This window comes from Momordica charantia (genome assembly GCF_013281855.1).
Source record: "Momordica charantia cultivar OHB3-1 chromosome 9 unlocalized genomic scaffold, Mcharantia_2.0 BLBB01000009.1, whole genome shotgun sequence".
NCBI classification, from domain to species: domain Eukaryota; kingdom Viridiplantae; phylum Streptophyta; class Magnoliopsida; order Cucurbitales; family Cucurbitaceae; genus Momordica; species Momordica charantia.
The window spans coordinates 29,463,361-29,487,951 of NW_028275167.1; the positions used below are offsets into that span (position 1 = coordinate 29,463,361).

Below are 24,591 nucleotides of genomic sequence, written 5' to 3' on the forward strand. Positions count from 1 at the left end.
AATGTTTTAAAATTGTTCCGTCAAAAGGCGACTACCACTTTGGTCGTAGTCAGTTTAAACACATAAATCCAGTCCACTTACAATAGTCATGTTGATCAAAATGCAAAAGTTTCATGACTTGACCAGTAACTCGGTTTCCTAGTAGAAGATCATCTCACTATGTGGTCGACATTTCATTCCCCTTAGTTGTAGGTGCTCATTCGATTTTGATTTGAATGGGTCGGGTCTCCCGAGGTGAGGTACATATGGCCAGCCCTTCGGGTGTCTCGGTGATACAAACAAAGAAATGACGAATTCCAATCACATCCCCTATCATAGCAAGCCAATCTGAGGAAATAGAATAGAATAATCTACTAGATTTTTCTTCCTGTTGATTCCACCCCATAATCAAGTTGCACTTCCTTCGCATTTTGTTGTCTCTTCAAAAGACAACTATAAGACAGACGCTTTGTTGGTACCACATCTAATTTTATTATCATTTTTTTAAAATCAATATATAGTCATCTCATGAATACCATCTAGACACACATTTGTGTTCATCTCTTCCAACGACGACATATATTGTTGACTTTTGTTAAGAAGAGAAACTAAAATATTACTTATACAGTTATACAATATATTACATAAATGGCGTAATATTTCAAGGTCAGATATTTGCGGGAAAAAAAAAAATATATATATAGTACTTCATGGAAATGCTTCACATATTTGGATTTCTCCGTAACAAATACAATATTAAACGGGAAAAATGGAAGTCAGAAGTAAACAGTAAATAGACGAATCAGGGAAAGCTGCACACATCTGCAGGCTACGAGCGAGCCTATTATTCATATAAGGCTCAAAACATAGACAATCGATGATACAACACCGGCCCATTAACTAAAACACAACCAAGGCCCAAATATTAAGTCTTATAACATTCATCAGACCAACTTCCGTTCCACGTGTTCTCTCACTCCCATTTGGTTCTAATTTGACGTGTGCGCCTAAATTCCCGTTCTCTTTAGCACAAATCTCTCAACCAACACATAACACCCAATTCTGCTCCACTCTACCACCCCTTCATACTCCGCCCTTCTCTTTACCTTCACCTTCATTTCCCTTTCTCCTCTCCATTCAAACCCCCCTCTCTCCACAACTGCCAAGCTCAGCCCAACCCCCGTCGAACTTGCTGCCACTTCCCTCTCGACACCACCTCCTTCCAAATTCCCACACCCAAATATCTCCTCCCAATTCTGCTGAAGCGTCATTTCGTAGTACGGCGAGTTGCTCATCTGAGACCCGACCTCCCCATCCCGAATGAAAATGAAAGGGCAATACCACTTCCCCACCACCACCGGGTCCGAGGCCGAGTGCTTCTTCCATGGCCTCCAAGTTTTTGTTAAGGGGTGTGGTATAAGCTTTCCAGCCCTCGTGTGTAACGAAATATGGACGAATCCCGTCCGGAGCTACAGACTTGGACACAAAACCGTAGGATCCTCCATGCTCTCATAAATTACTAAATTTACAAATTTTCTACGAAGTGACATATAAACAATACAAAATTTAACCAATGAACCACGTAATATCATTGTTAGAGAAATGTCAAATCACAAAAATAGTAATGAACTTTATCACAAAACTACAGAAATGAAAACATTTAAACTTTGCAAACAAAATACTCTAATCCAAACCTAAGTAAAACAACTTACACAGCAAAAATAGTCTAAATTCTAAATCCAACCATAAGAGAACACTTCTAATTTGATAAAATCCTCGGAAGCAGAACAGAAGGGAAGGAGAAACGAAGCAAATACCCTTTTGCTTTGCCAGTGGATTGGATGACATAATATTGGTTGGAAGACAAAGGCTGATTGAGAACGGGAATCAGCATTGCGCGTAAGTAATCTGTGTGATTGTCCTTGCCTCCATTTGTGGAATACGAATAGGAAAGCTGCAGCATCTTGTTCTGAGGGAACGGCGGCGCCTCCACCGCCCTCTTCACATACTTTGTGTTAACCAATCCAAAACAGCATCTGAAATCCACCATTTCATCTTCGTCCATCACCAGAACCCCTGTGTTTGGGCCCTCCGGCTCCGGCGCCGGCGCCGCCGAAGGAGGGTAGTAATTTCTGTACATAGAAAGAGGCCTCGTTACGTACATTCTCTCTCTGCTATCGCTAATTGTAATTGATTTCTCATCTGCTCTCTCTCTGGCGTTGATTTCGCTGGTTACTTATAGAGGATGAGCTCAACGTTTCAAGATTCAAGTAAAGGTCTATGTGTTTCCTATGCAATTTTCACAGAAATGATTCAGATCTGTTTTTAAACTGCCTTTAGATTTTGTTAGTAAAAATTCTGAAAATTCAGTGTTGAATAACATTTTAAAACTTACATAAATTTACTATATTTCGTGTAATATACTTATTTTATTATTATTATTTTTTTTTGAAATAAAACATAGTATATTATAAATTATAATATTATAAACTAGTAATTATATATACAAAATTTATAACATAAGTGTTAGTAATATTTTAGTTTAAACTAAACATTACACATTGTGAAAAGAAAAAGAAAGCAAAAGTGGTTGCAAAATGGGAGCAGTCTAAACGGTGAAAATGAGGTTGTGAGAGAGCAATACAAGCATCGTGCTTCTAGGTGAAACGGTAGATCGGAGTGTTGCATCCTAGATGACGAGGGTCTAGTAGCTAAAAGCATCACTAGTCTACAAACCCGAGTAGCATGAGGCATGTGGATTCCAATGTGAATTAGCAAGAACTACCTTGCAAGGCTAAATACTTCTAGATGATTGATAGTGAACAAAGTAGTATCATGAGGGAAAATAGCATGAAAAGAACCCTTGTCGGAGAGTAGTGGGAGGAGGAGACAAGGACTCTGACCGTGTGTTTGTAGACACCACTAATTTACAAATATACTACTAAATAAAAACTGAAATGAGTTTTTAAATTGAGATTTAATTCTTAAATTTTTCATTGAAAACCTTATTTTCAGATTTTTGTTTTTAGAAGTATGAACAGAACCAAAGGCGCTTTAAAGTTTATGGTTTGAAAGTAAGAAAGAAATGGTTTGCAATGGTCATAGGAAATTAAGATGGAGAAGAGAGAAGAAAGATGAAAAACGCGGATTTGGACCACAATTTGGTAGGTTTCCACGTGGAAGAAGGAAGAAGGTAAGGTGTGCACCATAAATTTTGTCAAACTTAATTTAATTTCGATAGTTGGCAGAGAAACATCAAAGTCGTCATACACACCCAAATCGGGGATTATTGATTTGGGGGAGTCGATATCATAACTCATAAATCGGAAATTCAATTCTCTTTCCATGAAAACTGGTCCAATTTTCCCAGATTGTGATTGAATATCACAAACGTCGAACAGCTCCAATGATTGAACAACATCAACAACTGTGAAAGAATCTGTTTCCGATCGTAACCCTAACTTGTGGTTGAATTGAATTTTTTTTATTTTCTCTTTTTTAATCTGAAGTTCTTTAGTATGAAAAGTAAATTTGAATAGTTAATTAGCCTATAATTTTGAAGTTAGTGTTTTAGTGCTGAGTTGTAGAATTTGTGTTTTGAAATTCAATTGTTTAGTTTTTTTTTCGTGTGGGACGGGAGATCGAACTCACAATCAAGGTTAGAAATATAGGTCGATTATAAGTTAATTTTACAAGTTTTGGCAAATTGAGTTGTTTAGTTGGAGTTTAGTCCGTTACTAAAATTAGTTCCCATCGATTACAAAATTGAGATTTTAATTTATTTTATTTTGAGTATTTAAAAAAAAAATCAAATGGACTATGCCTGATTTTTTTTTTTTTGGCAAAATACATTTTTCGTCCCTGAGGTTTGAGGTAGATGACTACTTGGTCCTGAAGTTTCAAAACGAATATTTTTGGTCCATGAGGTTTGAGATAGGTGTTTAATTGGTCCCTGAAGTTTCAAAATGAATATTTTTGGTCATTGAGGTTTAAAGTAGGTGTTACTTTTGGTCTTGAAGTTTCAACTGAGTATGGTTTAATTACAATTTGCAATATTATTTTAATATTAATTAATTAACAGTAAAAAAATCAAGGATCATTTAGAATTATTTCTCAAACTTCAAGAACCAAAAGTGTTCATTTTAAAACTTCAGGGACCAAGTTAACATCTACTTTAAACCTCAATGACCAAAAGTGTTCATTTTGAAACTTCAGAGAACAATTAGACACCTATCTCAAACATGAAAGACCAAAAGTGTTCATTTTGAAATTTCAGGGACCAAGTAGGCATCTATCTCAAACCTCATGGACCAAAAATGTATTTTGCCTTTTTTTTTCATTTTTATTTTATTGCATAATTTTAAAATTTTATCTAAACTAACAACAAATATATATATATATATATATATATATATATATATATTTTCATTTGATTACCTTAAAAAGTATATATATTATTGTAAATTTATTATTTACAACAATATATTTTCTTTAATACTCAGCTGTTGTTAACAATCATACTTATGCTAATCACAAATAAAAATAGGACAATTTTATTATTATTTTGAAAAAAAATTAACATAAAAGTATCTTTCTTGCTTTATTCTACCCAACCAAAGTAATAGGAATAAAAATTCAGTACAAACAATAACACATATTCATCATACCAACCTTCCAATGCGTTCCCTCACTCCCATTTGGTTCTAATTTGATGAGTGTGCCTAAATTCCCAAGTAAGAACCAAACTTCCATCCATTCTCTTCAGCACAAACCTCTCAACCAACACGTAACATCCAAATCTCCTCCATTCTCCCCTCTCCTTAAACTCCTCTCTTCTCTTCACCTTCACATATTTCTTTTCCTTTTCTTTTCCAAATTCAAATCCCGCCCTCTCCTCCTCCCATTTCACTCTCTCCACAATCGCCAAGCTCAACCCAACCCCCGACGACCCAAACCACATAACCCCATCACCAGCATTTCTGCCACCTGCAGCCTGACCCGCAATCGAAATCACTTCCCTTTCCACAGAAACATCAAAATCCACCACTCGCCCACCTCCCCCCAAACTCCCACACCCAAATATCTCCTCCCAATTCTGCTGAAGGGTCATTTCGTAGTACGGCGAGTTGCTCATCTGAGACTCAACCGCACCATCCCGAACAAAAATGAAAGGGCAGTACCACTTCCCCACCACCACCGGGTTAGGTGGGAAGGCGAGGTCGGGAAGGCGGGCGCGTAGGGCGGCGTCGAGGCCGAGGGCTTCGGTGGGCAAGGAGTTATTGTTGTTAAGGGGTTCGGGATAAGCTCTCCAGCCCTTGCGCCTCAGGAGCTCTGGAGGAACCCCGTCAGGAGCCACAGACTTGGAGATGAAACCATTGGGTTTTCCACAGTATATATAGTTACTAATTTGAAACTGTTGATAAGTATTTTTTGGGTCCAGGAGTTGCGCTGGTGCATCATGAATGCGGTAGAAGAAGCGGCTCCTTCTGCTTGTGTTGTCTTCCTTTGAACTTGTGCATGCTAGCCTGCGATTTGGTTAAAATATATTAGACATTTATCTATACAAATCAATAGACAAATCTTGATTCATTTTCTAACTTTTTCTGTACAATAGCCTGCAATTGCATCAAGAGCGGGAGGCGCGTACCCTTTTGCAGTGCCACGCGAATCGATGACATAATATTGATTGGAAGAGAGGGGCTGATTCAGAACTGGAACAAGCAACGCGTATAAGGAATCAGAATACTCATATTCTCCTGCGTCCGCCGCGTGCGTAAGCCGCAGTATCCTGTTCTGAGGGAGCGGCGGCACCTTCACAGAATCCTTCTTCTTAAACACTCCAAAAAACCATCTCGATTCCGCGCCTTCTTCTTCGTCTTCGAACACCAAAATCCCCGAATTCGGACCCTCCGGCGGCGGCGACGATAGCCACGAGGGAGAGTTTCTGTACAGAGAAAGAGGCCTCGTCACGTACATGTCTCTGCAATTTGCGATTGATTTCCGTTGATCGCTAATTTTCTTTCATTTATAGATGAACTGGATCGAAGACCTAATGGCTAAAGGCTTTGGCGAGGGAAGTTTCTTGACTGTTGAATTCGTCGATTGTGGCATTCGAGGAGCTGCGGGACAAAGAACTCGGCTGCTTCTTGTGATTAATATTCAGCAGATTCGGTTGATTTGTGTTATTTTATTTGCTTTCTCCCTCTAGAAATTCCAACTTCCAAGTTGCAACATGGTTAACGGTCTCCATTTTGATTGTACAATTTTAGAAAGTCTATGTTCATAAAAACGGCTTAGTCATAATATTATATTACTTGTTTTGTCTCGCACTGCAGAAATGTCAAATTTCAAATATCAGCCAACTTTTAAAAATAAACAAAAAGTTTGAAAACCATGGAGAGTGGAACTAGAATCAAGCCTTTAGTAATGTTTGGTTCGGTAACTTTTTTGTTTTTATTTCTTTGTTTTCTATTTTCAATTTCTAATTTTTTTTAAACTATAAAAAATATGCATGGTAATTATTTTATTTTATGGATTTAAATTTACACTCTCTTAATTTGAGGTATATGTCAATTATGGCTGATGTATGCTCGTTTTGGCTGCATGTGATTATCTATGTGAAAAAAGAAACAAAATGGTTATCAACATTTTCTTGTATAAAATTAGAAAAAAAAAATATTCTCCTTTATGGTTTTTTTTTCCGAGAAAATATCAATTTTCACGGGATTGATTGTACCCTGGATGAATTAAAAAAATATAAACTGACACATACTTTTTTGTTTGGTGTTTTTTATGGGAAGTAAATTTGTTATGTTTATAAATATAGTAATAACTTTTTCCTTTGCTAAATATGACAACATTTTTAAAATTATATATATATTTTTGGTTATTTTAATTTTGACCTCTCTATTTTCATAAATTGAAAAATAAATTGATATAAAAAAAGTACGTCATTGATATAACTGTGAAATCGGAACACTAAATTAATCGGTAATATACTTCTTTAAGTGTGTTACTTATATAACTAATATACTTTATGTAAAGTATATCAGTCACACCAAATATTTGAATTATTTGAATTATGTATTTCAACTAGGGATATAACATTGATAAATCTTTTTCAGGTTGAAGATTATGATTCAAATAACATTGCAATGATTCAAATAACATTGCAATTTTTTATTTTGTCGATATATTAAGTATATATCATTGATATACTTTATTTTAGTCATATCATTGATATACTTAATATGAAGTATATCAGTCACGTTAAATATATATCAACAACGTACATCATATTAGGTATATTGGTATGTTTGATATTAGGTATAGTAATGTGATGGTTTTCTCATTTTTTAAAAATTACCTATTTTAAGGATAGTATATCCAACTTTTTCATTTTTTTTGTTTGTTTGAGATGCACACTTGCTATATTTAATTACAAATCATAAAAGTGGTTACTATAATTGTAATTTATTATTATTATTATTATTATTATTATTATTATTATTATTTTGCTCTATATGCGCTTAAAATTTCTACCTTCTAACTTTTTAGGTATGTAATTCAAAAGTTAAATATGAATGCAAATATTGAAGTTTCAAATCTATGAAATGGTGAATATTTCTAAAAAATTATAAAATTAAAATTAAAATGATTTAAATTAACAAAGCATTTCACCATTTTAAAAACAAAATTAAAGTCTTTTTTTCTTTTTACAATATATTAGGGTAAAATATCAAATTTATTGATTAAAAATATATACCAATTACCGTTGAGTTATGTATTTTAGTAAAATAAGTTTAAAGTTAATGTTGAAGAATAAACTTTAAACTTTAAATATTTTTATATACTTATATTTTTGTCACAAGAGAAAGGGAGATTTCTCGACTCCGCCCTTGATTTGACTCCAAAATTGGGAAGTTGAAGAGAAGACCAGGGAGCAGAAAGATCAAAGTGACGACTACAATTGAGTTTCAAATATAATATGTTATCCTTAACGGAACGTGGCCAGAAAATCAAACTCATAATTATTCATATTTCTTGTACCAAGGATTTCATACTATTCCATCCGTGAACTAACAGGTATTTAAATGGATCATAAAATAAAATAATACACCACTTAATGACGTGTCAAAGCGTAAATGGAAGAAGTACTTTATACTTTCGTTGTACTAAAAAAATTGGGAGATTGACCCAAATGATCCAGTAAAATTTTCACGTTGCTCAAATAGCTCATCCTCAAAATTTTTTTTTTTTCTAATTTATCAGATCATTTTAATTAATTTAAAATTAATTAAAATTATATTTGTGTCTCTAAAGTGAAAAAACAATTGTTGTCCTCCTCTATCGTTTCACTCTCTTTCCCTTCTTCTTCCCCTTTCGTTCCAGTTTCTTATTCTCCCTTTTTCGTTTCAATGTCTTCTTCTTTAAAGTGAACTATTATGCCCCTTTTCATTTTCTATATTTATCTTTACTTTTGTTTTTCGATTTACTTTCTCTTCTCTTATTTTTCAATTTCAACTTTTGTCACTTTCTTCGATTCAAATGAGGATTGAGATACAACTCTAGTCTTGAATTATTGGGAGATATAGCATTTTCAATCAAGAGATGTAGAGTTTCTGTTATATTGTTATCTAATTTTAGTTATTTTTGTATCAATTCTTTCATGTACATATACGATTCTGGGAGAATGTCAATATGAATGAGAAATATCAAATTTCTTCTCTTTTTGTCTAATATGGTATTAGATTTCTTCTCTTCTCATCGGGATTTCTCTTTGGATATTTCTACCAATTATGAACCACAGTTCTATCATCAAGCTCTTCCTTTTAAACATTGGCAAGAGGCTATGCAAACATAGGAGACGAATAAGACGAATAATACTTGGCAGGTTGTCTCTCTTTCTCAAGGAAAACACACCATTGGTTGCAAGTGGATCTACAAAATTAAGCATCGAGCTGATGGCTCTATTGAACGCTATAAGCTCGATTGGTTTTCAAAGGTTTTACACAACAAGCCGGTTTGGATTTTGTTGAGACATTTTCTCCTTCGCGTCCTTCTTACAATTGCTGTTTCTCATGGATTTGCCTTTAGGATATCATCATCCGACTACGGTTCCACTTAAGGGGAGTGTTTGGTTTGTCGTCTCAATAAATCCATTTATGGCTTGAAGCAAGCTTCTCGTCAATGGTTCGCCAAGTTTTCTGATGCTTTAGTTTCTCTCGGGTTTCAACAATCTAAAGCCGATTATTCATTATTTGTTCGAGGTTCTGGTACTCGTTTTATGGTGCATGTTCAAAGATCCTTTTCAACTCAAGGATCTAGGATCTCTCAAATACTTCCTCGAGACTTGAGCTTGCTCCTTCTACCAAGGGCATTTGTGTGTCACAACGCCATTATACATTGCAGCTTCTTGAAGACATTGGTCTTTTAGCTTGTAAACCGGCCCCTGTACCTATGGATCCTCACTTGAAGTTACAACTTTCTGATGTCGATTTGCTGCCAGATGCTTCCATTTACAGACGACTTATTGGCTGTCTTCTGTACTTAATAATTTCACGCCCAGACATCTCTTTTGCAGTGAATAAGTTAAGTCAATTTGTATCACGCCCTTGCAAGATTCATTTGGCTGCTGTTTACCATCTATTACGTTACCTGTTTCTACCTGTTTCTTCTTCGTTTCAACTCCGAGCTTTTGCCGACTCCGATTGGGCTTCTTGCCTTGATTCACGGCGTTCCACTACGGGTTTTTGTGTCTTCTTAGGCGATGCTTTAGTCTCTTGGAAGTCCAAAAAGCAAGCTACCATTTCTCGTTCATCTGCTGAAGCTGAATATCGAGCATTAGCTGTGGCTACTTGTGAGTTATTGTGGTTGTCTAGTCTTTTGTCTGATTTACAGGCCCCGCCAGCTCTTTTGTTTTGCGATAATGAGGTTGCGGTTCATATTGCCTCTAATCCTATCTTTCATGAGCGAACGAAACACATTGAATTGGATTGTCATTTTGTTCGGGACAAAATCGTTGATGGCTTCCTCAAACTTTTGCCTATACGAACTCACTCCCAGCTTGCTGATCCTTTTACCAAAGCACTTCCTGCACCTACTCTTTTCCTTTATTATCCAAGATGGGTGTCTTAGACATTTACCATCCATCTTGAGGGGGAGTATTGGGAGATATAGCATTTTATATTATGTACAATACATTAGCTTGTTATCTTGGTAGTTAGATAAATCAGGAGATGTAGAGTTTCTATTATATTGTTATCTAATTTTAGTTATTTTTGTATCAATTCTTTCAGGTACATATACGATTCTGGGAGAATGTCAATATGAATGAGAAATATCAAATTTCTTCTCTTTTTGTCTAATATGAATATATATATTTTTTAATTTGGGTTTTGTTTAAATTAAAATGGAGATAAATCTCAAACTTGAATCCAAATTGCATAAATCTTAGCTTCTTGATTTTTTTTTTCCAATTTGGGTTATGCCCATTAATATCGAGTTTGAATCTCACCCGAGATGACATAAATCTTGACTGAAATTCATAAATCTCGCTCGAGACTCGTGTAAATTCGTGTAGGATTAAGGCAAAACTTGGACGAGTTCAAATAAAACTTATCCGAGAATCATGAAAAACTCGGACAAATTCGTAGAAACCTCGCCCGAATTAGAAAATTGCAGATTTACAAGGGAGTTTGAATAACTTGTCGGATGAAGTCAAATACATTATAAAATATATGTCCAATTTATTTCAATTAAGGGTGCTTGGCTTGTTGGCTTTGTACGTGAGTTAGCATCCTCAATGGCGAAATTGGCGAGGGTTCTCAACTCCAACCATGGTCGTTTTTCAGTTTTTGTGCATCTCTAATTTCAAAAAAAAAAAAAAAAGAATACTGAGTTTCACTGCACAAGAATTGAAGTCAAGTCCTCGATCATTAAGTGGTTTAGACCAAAAATACCAGGCCAAATACTAATTTGTTAGTATAAATGACAATTAAAAAGATATATTTAATTTTAAACTTGATTGAGATACACAAATGGTAAAAACTCGTCCGAGAACTAATTTCGAGAAAATTTCATAAAAATTCGGACAAGTTTTCTTCGAACTCGCCCGAGATCTGTGGCTCCCTTTAACGCTCTAATGAATACAAAACGAGGGATAGTTAGGTACATTTACTTCTACGTGTCAAAAAAATTTGTCTAAAAATATAATACAAATAAAGATTCATATAGAAAAGCAAAACAAATATAATCAAATTTCGGTAACTCCAAATACAAATTACTATGAATTCTCTACCCAACCAAAGTAACAAGATGAACAATATACACGTGATAATTAATATGCTACGCTAATATCATCTCAGTTCCATTTGGTTCTAATTTGGTGGGTGTGCCTGAATTCCCAGGTAAGAACCAAACTTCCATCCATTCTCTTAAGCACAAATCTCTCGACCAACACATAACATCCAAATCTCCTCCATTCTTCCACCCCTCCAAAATCCTCTCTTCTATTCATCTTCACATATTTCTCTTCTTTTTCTTTTCCAAACTCAAATCCCGCCCTCTCATCCTCCCATTTCACTCTCTCCTCAATCGCCAAGCTCAGCCCAACCCCCCTCGAACCAAACCATACAACCCCATCGCCAACTTCTCTACCATCGGCCCGCTGACCCGCAATCGAAATCACTTCCCTTTCTACAGAAACATCAAAATCCACCCCTCGCTCACCTCCCCCCAAATTCCCACACCCAAATATCTCCTCCCAATTCTGCTGAAGGGTCATTTCGTAGTACGGCGAGTTACTCACTTGAGAACCAACCTCCCCATCTCGAACGAAAATGAAAGGGCAGTACCACTTCCCCACCACCACCGGGTCCGAACATTTGGCTGGCAGCGGGAAGCTGAGATCAGGGAGGCGGCCACGCAGCGCGGCGTCGAGGCCGAGCGCTTCCGTGAGCTCCAAGTTTTTGTTAAGGGGTTTGGTTCCAGCCTTCCAACCCTCGTGTCTAAGGAAATTTGGAGGAATCCCGTCAGGAGCTACGGACTTTGACACAAAACCCCAGGGTTGTCCTCCACACTCTATTATTCTACTACTAATCTCGAACTGTTGATAAGCATTTTTTGGGTCGAAGAGTTGTGGTCGTTTATCGTTGATGACGAAGCAGCACCAGCAGCAGCGGCTCATCTCATCTTCCTTTGAACTTGTATATGCTAACCTGCAACTCATAAATATGTTAGCATAAAAACTATTTTTAGTTATTTACTAATTAATGTCATATGTTAAGTCAATATTATCCTAGTCTTTAGGAAACTAGTTGATGACTTAGTTGGTCGTGGAGTGCTATTTTTGTCTAATTTGGTTATGTATTTGCCTAAATAAATAGGTGCTGTATTCTCAATTGATTTGAGTGAAAATCATTCCTTCCTCAAATTTGTTGTCCCCTGTGTTTATTTTGATATTTGGGAAGAGTGTGAAAATTCTAAAAGGGAAACACAGGGAAAGGAAAACACAAGGAAGTGAGAGCAATCAGTGCAGTAGCATTAAGTTCTGTTTTGCTCATATTGTTTTTCTATTTTGCAGCATAAATGGCCTCGGAGGGTAACTTTGTGCAAGCAGCTATTCCTCGTTTTGATGGTCACTACGATCATTGGAGCATGTTGATGGAAAATTTCTTGCGGTCCAAAGAATACTGGCATGTTGTTGAAACGGGTGTTGCAACACCTGCAGCTGGAGAGATTCTCACAGACGCTCAACAAAAGGAGTTGGAGGGACTCAAGTTGAAAGACTTGAAGGCAAAAAATTATCTGTTTCAGGCCATTGATCGTTCTATCCTGGAGACTATTCCTTGCAAAGAATCATCCAAGGATATTTGGGAATCAATGAAGAAAAAGTATCAAGGCTCTTCGAGAACAAAGCATGCACAGCTTCAAGTCTTGAGAAAGGAATTTGAGATGCTGCAAATGAAGGAAGGTGAATCTGTGACTAGCTATTTCGCAAAGACGATGGTTGTGGCCAACAAAATGCGGTTCCACGGTGAAAAGATGGAGGATGTTGTCATTGTTGAGAAGGTATTGAGATCTATGGCACCTAAGTTCAATTATGTTGTTTGTTCAATTGCAGAATCTAAAGATGTAGATACGCTCTCCCTTGATGAGCTCCAAAGTTCGTTGTTGGTTCATGAACAAAACATGAATCGAGATTCAACAACAGAGGAACAAGCGTTAAAGGCTTCTACTTCTACTTCTTCCTCCAATTTCAGAGGACGAGGACGAGGTCGAGTTTGGAGTAGAGGTACAGGCCGAAGCACAGGCAAAGGAAGAAGAGATCAAAGCAACAACAATGGTGGTGCCAACCAATCTCAAGGCAGAGGTAGATGGCGTGATCAACAATTTGACAAGTCCACGATCGAGTGTTTTCGATGTCATAAACTTGGTCATTACCAGTCTGAATGTTACACCAAGCTTCCCCACAACAGAGATAAGGAAGAGTCTTCACACTTTGTTGAAAAAAATGAAGTCGAAACACTATTGATGGCTGCCCAAGATAGCAAGGAACCAGAACCCGATATTTGGTACGTTGATACGGGGTGCAGCAACCACATGAGTGGGAGTAAGTCTTCTTTTTCTCATCTAAATGAAGATTTTCATTCCACGGTCAGTTTCGGTGATTTATCTATTGTAAAAGTAATGGGAAAAGGGGATATTAAGATAAAAACTAAAAATGGCTTTGTGGAAACGATCTCCAACGTCTTGTTTGTTCCTAGTTTAAAGAGTAATTTGTTGAGTGTTGGTCAATTACTAGAAAAGGGTTATGTTATTACTCTTAAAGATGATTCTTGTGAAATTTATGATCTTATTAGAGGAGCTATTGCAGTAGTTCCTATGTCTGCAAACAGATTGTTTCCTTTGAAGATTGAAAGTACTCAACCTTGTTTAATGGCTGAAATTAAAGATCCCTCATGGTTGTGGCATTTTCGCTATGGCCACTTGAGTTTCAGTGGTTTGATGACCTTGAAAAAGAAGAACATGGTCAACGGTCTTCCTCAGATTATCTCACCTACTCAAGTATGTGAAGAATGTGTTGTTGGCAAACAACATCGTTCTAAATTTGAAAACGGGAAGTCTTGGAGAGCAAAACATGTTTTGGAGTTGGTGCATTCAGATATTTGTGAGCCAATAAACCCAATTTCAAATGGAGGTAAGAGATACATTATTACCTTCACTGATGATTTTTCTAGAAAAACTTGGGTCTATTTTTTACAGAAAAATCAGAAGCGTATTTTACATTTAAAAGCTTCAAAGCCCATGTTGAAAATGAAGCAAGCAAAACAATAAAGACTCCTCGTACAGATCGTGGGGGCGAATATTGCTCAAAAGAATTTGAAATTCTTTGTGCAAAGCATGGCATTCGAAGAGAGCTTACGGCACCCTACACACCACAACAAAATGGTGTGTCCGAGAGGAAAAATAGAACCATTATCAACATGGTTAGAAGCTTGTTGGCAAGAGGAGGAATCCCGAAGACTTTTTGGCCTGAAGCGGTAAATTGGAGTGTTCATATTATTAACAGAAGTCCAACTTTTGCTGTTAAAAATATGACACCAGAAGAAGCTTGGAGTGGAAGAAGACCTGCTGTGGATCATTTCAGAATTTTTGGGTGCATCGCATATGCTCATGTCACAAATGTAAGGAGGAAGAAGCTGGATGACAAGGCTGATAAATGAAACATCTAAGGTATTTAAATTGTTTAATCCACTAACAGAGAAGATAGTGATTAGCAGGGACGTAGTTTTCGATGAAGAAAACATATGGGATTGGAACAGGCAGCAGCCTACCCAAGTTCTTACAGAAGATAATGATAACGAGGAGCAAATTTCAGCCCCTCTTGTTGTTCAAAATGAAACTCCAACAACCGATGTAGTCTCACCAACAGTCACAGAAGTTAATGAAGAAGAAGCACGATCTCTGCGTCGTGTCAGAAGAAGGCCTGCTTGGATCGAAGATTACGAGGTCACTGACATTCAAGATCCAATCACTCATTTTGCTTTGTTTTCAGATTGTGATCCTACAACCTTTGAGGATGCTATCAAAGAAGAAAAATGGAGAAAAGCTATGGATGAGGAGATTGATTCCATTGAGAGAAACAATACTTGGGAGTTATCTGATCTTCCAGAAGGTCAGAAAATGATTGGTGTTAAGTGGGTATTCAAAACGAAGTTGAAAGAAAATGGCGAGATTGACAAGCACAAGGCGCGTTTGGTGGCTAAAGGATACAAGCAGCAATATGGAGTCGACTATACCGAGGTTTTTTCTCCGGTTGCAAGACATGACACGATCAGATTGGTGGTAGCATTGGCAGCTCAAAATTTTTGGCCTATCTTCCAACTAGATGTCAAATCGGCATTCTTACATGGTTATCTGAAGGAAGAGGTATTTATCGACCAACCCCCTGGTTATGTTGCAATTGGAAATGAGAATAAAGTTTTCAAATTAAAGAAAGCTCTTTACGGGCTAAAGCAAGCCCCCGTGCATGGTATAGTCGCATTGAATCTTATTTTCTTAAAGTTGGATTTTCTAAATGCCCCCATGAGCATACACTTTTCATCAAGGTTGGATATAATGGCAAAATTCTCATAATTTGCTTATATGTTGATGACCTTATTTTTACTGGAAATTGTGATGTCATGTTTAAAGAATTTAAGAAATCCATGATGGATGAGTTTGAAATGTCTGATCTTGGTATGATGCATTATTATCTTGGAATAGAAGTGCTACAATCAAAGTCTGGTATTTTTATCTCTCAAAAGAAATATGTGGGAGACATTCTTGACAGATTTCAGATGAAGGATTGCAATCCTGTAAACACTCCAGTTGAGTTTGGTTTGAAGCTCCATAAAGATCGTGAAGGGAAGAAGGTGGACAGCACACTTTACAAGCAAATTGTTGGCAGTTTGATGTATCTAACTGCAACAAGGCCAGACATAATGTATTCAGTGAGTTTAATCAGCAGATACATGGAACATCCTACAGAAATGCACTTGTTAGCAGCCAAGAGAATTCTCCGTTACTTGCAAGGGACGAGAGATTTTGGATTGTTTTACAAGAAGGGAAGCATGTCAGAATTGTTCGGTTTTGCTGATAGTGATTATGCAGGAGATCAAGATGATAGGAAAAGCACCTCGGGCTACGTTTATATGTATGGGACGAGTGTCATTTCGTGGTCATCGAAGAAGCAACCAATCGTCACTCTTTCAAGCACAGAAGCTGAATTTGTTGCTGCAACAGCTTGTGCTTGTCAAGCAACGTGGCTTCGGAGAATTCTAGAGGAGTTGAAATTCAAACAATCAGGAGCAACTACGTGACAACACTTAAGCCATTAAGTTGTCCAAAAATCCTGTGCTACACGGAAGAAGCAAGCATATTGACGTGAAGTACTATTTTCTAAGAGATCTTAGCAATGACGGCACCATTGATCTGAAATACTGCAAAAGCGAGGAACAACTGGCTGACATACTAACGAAACCTCTCAAGATTTCGGCTTTCCAAAATTTGAGAAGGTTGATGGGTATGTGCACTTTGAAGGACATCGATGTTGTTAACTGAAGCACTGATAGTGTTCAGTTTAAGGGAGGGATTGTTAGCATAATAACTATTTTTAGTTATTTACTAATTAATGTCATATGTTAAGTCAATATTATCCTAGTCTTTAGGAAACTAGCTGATGACTTAGTTGGTTGTGGAGTGCTATTTTTGTCTAATTTGGTTATGTATTTGCCTAAATAAATAGGTGCTGTATTCTCAATTGATTTGAGTGAAAATCATTCCTTCCTCAAATTTGTTGTCCCCTGTGTTTATTTTGTTTTTCTTTTTAACAAAATATATGGGTTATTAATATTATTACACAAATTCTAGATTTATGATTTTTAAGAGGAATTTTTCATTTTTACTCCTAACAAGTGTTGTGATTTATATAATTTCTAAAAACTAAATTTAAAAATTATCTACTAGGTGCACATATAAATAATACAAAACTTAACAAAAATATCAATGTCCATGATTACATATCTCAAATCAAGTGACAATAAAAAGAAACTCGTATATATATAATATCTTTTTAATGTGGAATAAAAGTGCAAAGTCCGACATTAACTATGAAAGTAAGTGATCCTAAGATGATTATGCAGGCTTGTATGCAAAGTAAATAATATCATAGATTTTTTTGAATACCAAAGTCTCCCTTTAAATTTCATGAGTTTTTTTTAAATTTTATTCTCAAGAAATTAAAATAGAAAATATTTAGGTGTCGCTGGATGAGAATACCCTTTTGTTTTGCCGGTGGATTGGATGACATAATATTGGTTGGAAGACAAAGGCTGATTGAGAACGGGAATCAGCATTGTGTATAATTAATCGGTGTGATTGTCCTTGCCTCCATTTGTGGAATACGAATAGGAAAGCTGCAGCATCTTGTTCTGAGGGAACGGCGGCGCCTCCACCTCCCTCTTCACATACTTTGTGTTGACCAATCCAAAACAGCATCTGAAATCCACCACTTCATCTTCGTCCATCACCAGAACTCCTGTGTTTGGGCCCTCCGGCTCCGGCGCCGGCGCCGCCGAAGGCGAGCAATTTCTGTACAGCGAAAGTGGCCTCGTCACGTACATCTCTCTGTCTTCTATCACTAATTGATTTGTCTTTGATTTTGCTGATTATTTATAGTGGATTAGCTCAACGGCGCCATACGCGATTTCCAACATTACATTATATTCAAGAAAGTACTGGTTTGTAATGGTCGTAGGAAAGACGTGGAAAGAGAGATCAAGAAATGATCAAACGCGGTTGAGGACCAAACCTAATTAAATTTTAAATTTTTTGTATTTTTCCATCGACAAAATCTAACCGGGCGACTACATTTATTTGTCTCAAGTGGAATTAAGGGCCGCGTCTAAGAACCCGTTTGGTAATGTTATTGTTTTTTGTGTTGCATGGTTCCATCATCCAAGAATTCAACTTAAAACAATATTTTTATTTATGTTTTGGAACAAATTGGAAATGAGAACTAGAAAAGAAAAACTTGGGTTGTTTTCTAATACAATTGTGAGAATGTTCTAAAAAAAATGAGAAACAAAGATACATACAAAGTTAATTGTAAAATGTTTTAGATTTCTTAAGAAAATTGAAAACGAGAAACAAGAAACGTGAAACGTTACCAAACGAGTCTTAAATATCTAAATATATAAACAAAACAACAACTTTGTGATACATCATGTTTCTATTAACAAATCTTGACATTATTTCTCAATAAATGACTTAATTGGAAAATTTTAATACATTAATTTTGAAAGATAAGACCATCTCCAACTATTTTTCAAATCTTAAAAATGCACCTTTTAAAATTTTAGGACATTAAACTCTAACTTCATAAATAAAAAATATATTTTACCATTTTAAATAAAATTTATTTAATGTTATTAATGATATTTTGTTGATATATATGTAGATTCACATTATAATGAAAAATTTTCATTGAAAATGTTGATTCATACCGACGCGACGGAAATTTAATATCTTGAATTAATCTTAAATGGAATGAGATAAATTAAAGAAAAACCTTTGAACTTTAAATATATCTTAATCTAATATACAAGACCAAGGGAGATTTCTTGGCTCGGCCCTTGATTGGACTCCAAACTTGGCGACTTGAAGAGTAAGTATAATCTTTACGATTTTGTTTTATGGTGGAACTTTGTTTGCATACCTTGCAACCCCAATATGATCGTATCGAAAAATCAATAAAGTCATAAATATAATAGATCTCACATCGCGAATCACGAAAATTAAGCTTCATAGAAATCTAAAAATAAGGAAGGCAATGAAAATAGAGTTTTCTCTGCATTTGATAGCAAATTTGAAAATTGAAAAAGATATTTTTGTAATATATTTATAAGTCTGTATTTGATAATAGATTTGAAAATTGAAGGAGACGTTTTTGTAACATAGTTGATTTATAACTAAATATTTAGTCTAATCTAAAATATTATTAATTAATTAATTTTTTAATTTTATTATTAATCAATTTATTAATATAAATATTTTAAATTTGGTTTAGAAGTAGTATTTTACAATATTCATTGATTAAGTGAATTTGAAAACAACAATCATTATCAAATTCTCCACCAAATCCGCCTTTATAATCTCGCACTGCCATTCTCGATTCTTTGGACGTAAAATGGTTGAATTTTCCACCAATTGCTTTTGTTGGATAATTGAATATCACAATACAAACAATTTGTTTTTCTGAAAAATATTTCTTCTTGAACTAAACTCATTATTTTTTTTTTATGGTAAGTAAAAACAAGACTGGTACTTACTAGTAAAAAGTCAAACAGTTGAACAAATAGTAATACGTACTATTTTCATCCATCTAAACGGGTCATTTTAATTGATCATAAAAGAAATACAAATCAACTTGAACTTATTTCTAAAAATTATAATACAAAATTCATATGTCCCTTAGTTAACTAACTATATCTGGAAATGGTGAACTCCATTATAAATTACAATGATTCTACCCAACCAAAGTATAACAAGATCAACAACCAATACATAATAATTAATATGATTCTAATCACTCCCATTTGGTCCTAATTTGATGAGTGTGCTTAAATTCCCAAGTAAGAACTAAGCTTCCATCCATTCTCTTGAGCACAAACCTCTCAATTAACACATAACACCCAAATCTCTTCCACTCTCCTACCCCTCCATACTCCTCTCTTCTCTTCACCTTCACATATTTCTTTTCCTTTTCTTTTCCAAATTCAAATCCCGCCCTCTCCTCCTCCCATTTCACTCTCTCCACAATCGCCAAGCTCAGCCCAACCCCCCACGACCCGAACCACACAACCCCATCACCAACTTCTCTACCATCGGTCCGCTGACCCGCAATCAAAATCACTTCCTTTTCCACAGACACATCAAAATCCACCCCTCGCTCACCTCCCCCCAAATTCCCACACCCAAATATCTCCTCCCAACTCTGTTGGAGGGTCATTTCATAGTACGGCGAGTTACTCACCTGAGAGCCAACCTCTCCATCCCGAACGAAAATGAAAGGGCAGTACCACTTCCCCACCACCACCGGGTCCGAAGATTTGGCCGGCAGCGAGAAGTTGAGAGCTGGGAGGTGGGCACGCAGCGCGGCGTCAAGGCCGAGCGCTTGGGTGAGCTCCAAGTTTTTGTTCTTGAAGGTTTTGGTATAAGCTCTCCAGCCCCTGCGCCTAAGGAAACGGGGTGGAACCCCGTCAGGAGCTATGGAGTTGGCCATAAAACCACAGGGCCCTGCACACTGTACATAATTACTGATTTGGAACTGTTGGTAGGCATTTGTTGGGTCGAAGAGTTGTGGTGGTGTATCAGGGATGCCAAAGCAACAGCAGCTGGTCTCATCGTCTTCCTTTGAACTTGTACATGCTAGCCTGCGTTTAGGTTCATACATTTGGACTATTATCACATCGAATCCTATGTTTATAGATATTAACAAGCTATAAGGGGATCGAGATCGGATCATGTCGAAATCCCAAATTCTTGATAAAATATTGATAAATATTTCAGTAAAAAATATTTAAATTAATACATAAATATTTATTTATTTATAATGATTATTATTTATAATATTTATTTATAATAAAATATTTACTTATTAAAAAAAATGATTAATATTAATATTATGTATATATTAGTGACATTTTTTTAATATTTATAATATTTTATCTCTTTTTTTAAACGGTGAAAATGTCAAATTTATACTGTCAAATACATAAATATGTGGAAAATATCAAATTTATACTGCCAAATACATAAATATGTGGAAAATATCAGGGACCGACAAATATTTAATATGATTTATAATGGCTGCTGAAAAATAAACTAAAAATTATTATTTATGGATGACTGACACATAAATCAAGCAAAATTTAACAAACCCGAACGCTGAATCGTCATGTGACCATGTCAAAGAAAGAAAGGCTAAACTCAAATCACAGACCCAGGATTCAACTTCATCGCGAAATAGCACAAATTAAAACACGTTTAGACTTAACAACAAAATACCCAAATCTAATTAAATAAAAGACATAACTATTTCGTTATTAATTTTTTATTCTTAAAAATAATTTGATAAATATTACTTCCAGTTCCAACTATTTGTTTATTTGCTTCCCAACTAAACACATGTAGGTACACGTGTATGCAAGTTTTGTTTATCAAGGAATTAGAATTTCTGGACGGATAAAAGTTTCCATAACAGATACTAAATAATGAGGTATATTTTAACCTAACTTAATCCCTATAGATACCACCCGACCTGATTGGGTGGGAAATTCCCGATTTGATTGGAGACCCTAATCGAGTTTCCGATCAGGACGGGATTTAATATTTTATTTATATTGTATATTTTTATATATTATTAATATAAATATATATTAATTATTATATATATATTTTTTAATTTTTAACCAAAAAAGCGCCCAAAGTCCAATTTTTCTTTGTATAGTAGCCTAATTTCTTCCTAAATCTTTCTAAAAGAAAGTAAAATATATATTGGAACGGAAGGGGAGATGAGGAAAAATCCCCAACGGAATGGGATGGCCGACGACGCGCAAAAAGGAAAAGGAGAAGAAATGAAGATGAGAGGGAGGCGCATACCCTTTTGTTTTGCCGCGAGATTTGATGACGTAATATTTGTTGGAAGACAAGGGGCGATTGATAACGGGAATGAGCAGCGCGTAGAAGTAATCGGTGTGCTGGTGCTCCCCTGAGTTTATGGTATAGCGAAGCTCCATTATCTTGTTCTGAGGGAAGGGCGGCGCCTTCACCGACTTCCTCTTAAGCAACCCAAAAAGCCATCTCGATTCCGCCGCTTCATCTTCTATCACCAGAACCCCCGTATTTGGACCCTCCACCAACGCCGCCGGCACCGGCGCTGCCGAAGTAGCGCCCTCATTTCTGTACATCGAAAGAGGCCTTGTCACGTACATCTTCTCGATCTGCTCCAATAATATTCTGATTTCTCCGATCCTCTTTCTTGATCTGATTTTATTTGATTTTTGGGGCACGGCTATATATTTAATTTGTTTGTTACATATATCCGAATTAAGGAGAAATTTCCTGCCGCTAATATAATATTCAGCGGCATTGACTTATTTGGTACTTGGAGTTTTGGATTGGACTTTTAATTAATTATTCATATATCTGTTGACTTACATTTGGTCATTTTGTGAATTGCTTGTGCTCCAAGTTTTGGAAAGTTTCAATGCTACTCTCTATTGGATGAGATCGTGAGCTTACGTGAAACGTGTACGGCGATAAGATTAGGTTTGACACGAAGATCAAAGAATAACACCACGTAGAATACTAATAAATAACAATCATTTGCTTGGGCGAGAAAAGTAATGCTTAGACTTTAGAGGTTTATATATATATAAATTAAGCTTTTAAAATTATGTGTATTTAATTTCAACTTTTTATTAAATAACTAATCTATTAATTTTATGTCCAGTATGTCCTAATTATTAATTTATTTAACAAGTATGTTACATGACATATAATCCTAATAGCTTTTTTTCTTTTTAATTATCGAGTCAACGACCATTTGACCTTTGTGCTCCAATTGTGCTCCAATACTTGGGTATACACACTATCTCCATTTTCGTACATACGCAAGGAGACTTCAAGGATATTTCTTCAGAATTATCCAAACCACCCAAACTCTTCTGGGCACTACATAATCAAGATATGTTGTTTAAGGTACATATCGTAGGTTACTTTAAAGTAAATTCTTGAACTAGTGATAACTTTATCTTGCACTAACCCTAATTAAATGTTTGATAATTATGGAGCGAAACGAAAAAATGTATATATATATTTTTTAAATAACGAGATGCCTCAATTTTTCAATAATGATATATCAATATAGAGATAGATCATCATCCGTCAGAAGCTAAGTAATTTCCTTCTTGAATAATGTGCCAAGCATTCAACTAAAAACTTATTATCCTAAAAAAAAGAAAAAAAAAACTAAAAACTTATTATAAATTTTTAAGGTATAAAGATTAAAGGTTAAATGTCCATAAACTTTAGTTTATAACGATTTAATCCCGATACTTTCACTAAAATAACACTTTAGTCCCTAAACTTTAGTTGGAATGATTTTTACTCCCTATCATGAAAAATCTTACTAAAATTAAATATCAAGTTTTATCATATAACAATTTAATCTTTCTAATCTATAAACATATTTGGTCCTTGTAAGTTTACCAATCCATATATATAAGAAACTAAAAAATTTCACGATAAATACTAAATTGTTACAAACTTTAAATTACAAGTTCTAAATCGTTACATATTAAAGTTCAATGACTAAATTGTTATGAATTTGAAAGTACATAGATTAAATTGCATAATAAAATAATAAAATAATAAGACTGTAGTAAAGATTGGAGTCTATTTTCATAAGTACTTGAAAATGACTTCATAATGGCAAGTTTTGATGGTTATTTTGATTTTCAGTTATTCTGGTATTGAATTTATAAGCATTTTTTTAATACTGTATTTTGGTTATTTTAAATTTTATATAAATGTAATATTTGAAATGGAGCTAAATTTTAAAACCGTCTTTTTTTCTCTCTTTGAAGTAAAATTTTAAAGGCCCTTTCCAACTAAAGATTAAACGAAAAAAAAAAGAAATTGAAAATTTTCAATCAATGTTATTGGGCTGTTTGGTTCAACTTAAATGGCAGTTTTAATTTAATTTATATTTTATTTTAAGACTCTGCTGGTCTTATTAGATTAACCTTTTCATTTACCTCTTAAAAAGAAAAAAAGAAAAAAACTTCTCTTACATTTACCTTTCAATTCATCAATGAAACAATTTATTCTAATATTATTAAATAAATTGCTGAAACAAATTTTCTTCCAACATATAAGATTTGAAGACATAAATTTGAACTTTTGCATGCTTATTGAAATTGTAACTGGACACAAACTTTTTCCCACTTGTATACCAATGATGTCAAAATCATATTCCTTTAATATGTTATATTCATTATTTATACAACAGATAAACAAATCTAGATTTTCTAACTTTAAATTATGCAATTTTTCTTTTTTTTTTTATTGTCAACATAGTTCAACAGTAAAACACATAGCCTTCGTCATATATTCCATTAAATCTCATCGTTAAAAAAAAGTATAATTTGTTAAAATGGACCGGAAAATAACAACTAACAACTCAAGAATTTTAAATCGGTTGACATTTGGTCTTGAGATACAAATTATATCCATACACATTTTATGTTTTCTCTTTAAGATATATTTTCAAACAGTGCAATTTTTTATGTTAAAAATTGATTTTCTCTTAGTCTTTAAACTTTAGTTTATAACGATTTAATTAAATACTTCTAAATTGGTAACAATTTAGTCCTTAAACATTTTTCTTTCATATCCATGTGTTTTACAGCCAGCTCCCGTACTTCTCGATCTCGTGAGACAATCGACTAATCTTACTACATTTGGTTGCTAAGAAAATACAAAAGAAATTAATTTTTAGTTAGG

The 24,591-nt window shown here is 35.0% G+C and overlaps 4 protein-coding genes and 1 long non-coding RNA gene across 5 annotated transcripts; 1 reads left to right on the forward strand and 4 right to left on the reverse strand.

Moving 5' to 3' along the window:
• Positions 1 to 638: 638 nt before the first annotated feature.
• On the reverse strand, positions 639 to 2,323 carry LOC111017544 (uncharacterized). The gene is made up of 2 exons (XM_088117480.1): positions 1,742 to 2,323; positions 639 to 1,448 (listed from the first exon to the last, which is right to left on the reverse strand). The coding sequence occupies exons 1-2, from the start codon at positions 2,141 to 2,143 to the stop codon at positions 987 to 989; spliced, it is 864 nt and encodes a 287-aa protein (XP_087973606.1). The 5' UTR covers positions 2,144 to 2,323; the 3' UTR covers positions 639 to 986.
• Positions 2,324 to 4,506: 2,183 nt separating this feature from the next.
• LOC111017603 (uncharacterized) lies at positions 4,507 to 5,955 on the reverse strand. The gene is made up of 2 exons (XM_022293420.2): positions 5,627 to 5,955; positions 4,507 to 5,504 (listed from the first exon to the last, which is right to left on the reverse strand). Exons 1-2 carry the CDS (start codon positions 5,953 to 5,955, stop codon positions 4,667 to 4,669), a joined length of 1,167 nt encoding a protein of 388 aa, XP_022149112.1. The 3' UTR covers positions 4,507 to 4,666.
• LOC148209307 (uncharacterized) lies at positions 5,311 to 6,308 on the forward strand. Its single transcript, XR_015786996.1, has 2 exons — positions 5,311 to 5,446; positions 5,594 to 6,308. It is a non-coding gene; the product is annotated as an uncharacterized LOC148209307 (long non-coding RNA).
• A 4,829-nt stretch (positions 6,309 to 11,137) lies between these two features.
• LOC111017542 (uncharacterized) lies at positions 11,138 to 17,653 on the reverse strand. Its single transcript, XM_022293330.2, has 2 exons — positions 17,302 to 17,653; positions 11,138 to 12,197 (listed from the first exon to the last, which is right to left on the reverse strand). Exons 1-2 carry the CDS (start codon positions 17,376 to 17,378, stop codon positions 11,342 to 11,344), a joined length of 933 nt encoding a protein of 310 aa, XP_022149022.2. The 5' UTR covers positions 17,379 to 17,653; the 3' UTR covers positions 11,138 to 11,341.
• Positions 17,654 to 19,400: 1,747 nt separating this feature from the next.
• LOC111017584 (uncharacterized) lies at positions 19,401 to 22,164 on the reverse strand. Its single transcript, XM_022293394.2, has 2 exons — positions 21,685 to 22,164; positions 19,401 to 20,456 (listed from the first exon to the last, which is right to left on the reverse strand). Exons 1-2 carry the CDS (start codon positions 22,014 to 22,016, stop codon positions 19,610 to 19,612), a joined length of 1,179 nt encoding a protein of 392 aa, XP_022149086.1. The 5' UTR covers positions 22,017 to 22,164; the 3' UTR covers positions 19,401 to 19,609.
• Between the last annotated feature and the right edge of the window lie 2,427 nt (positions 22,165 to 24,591).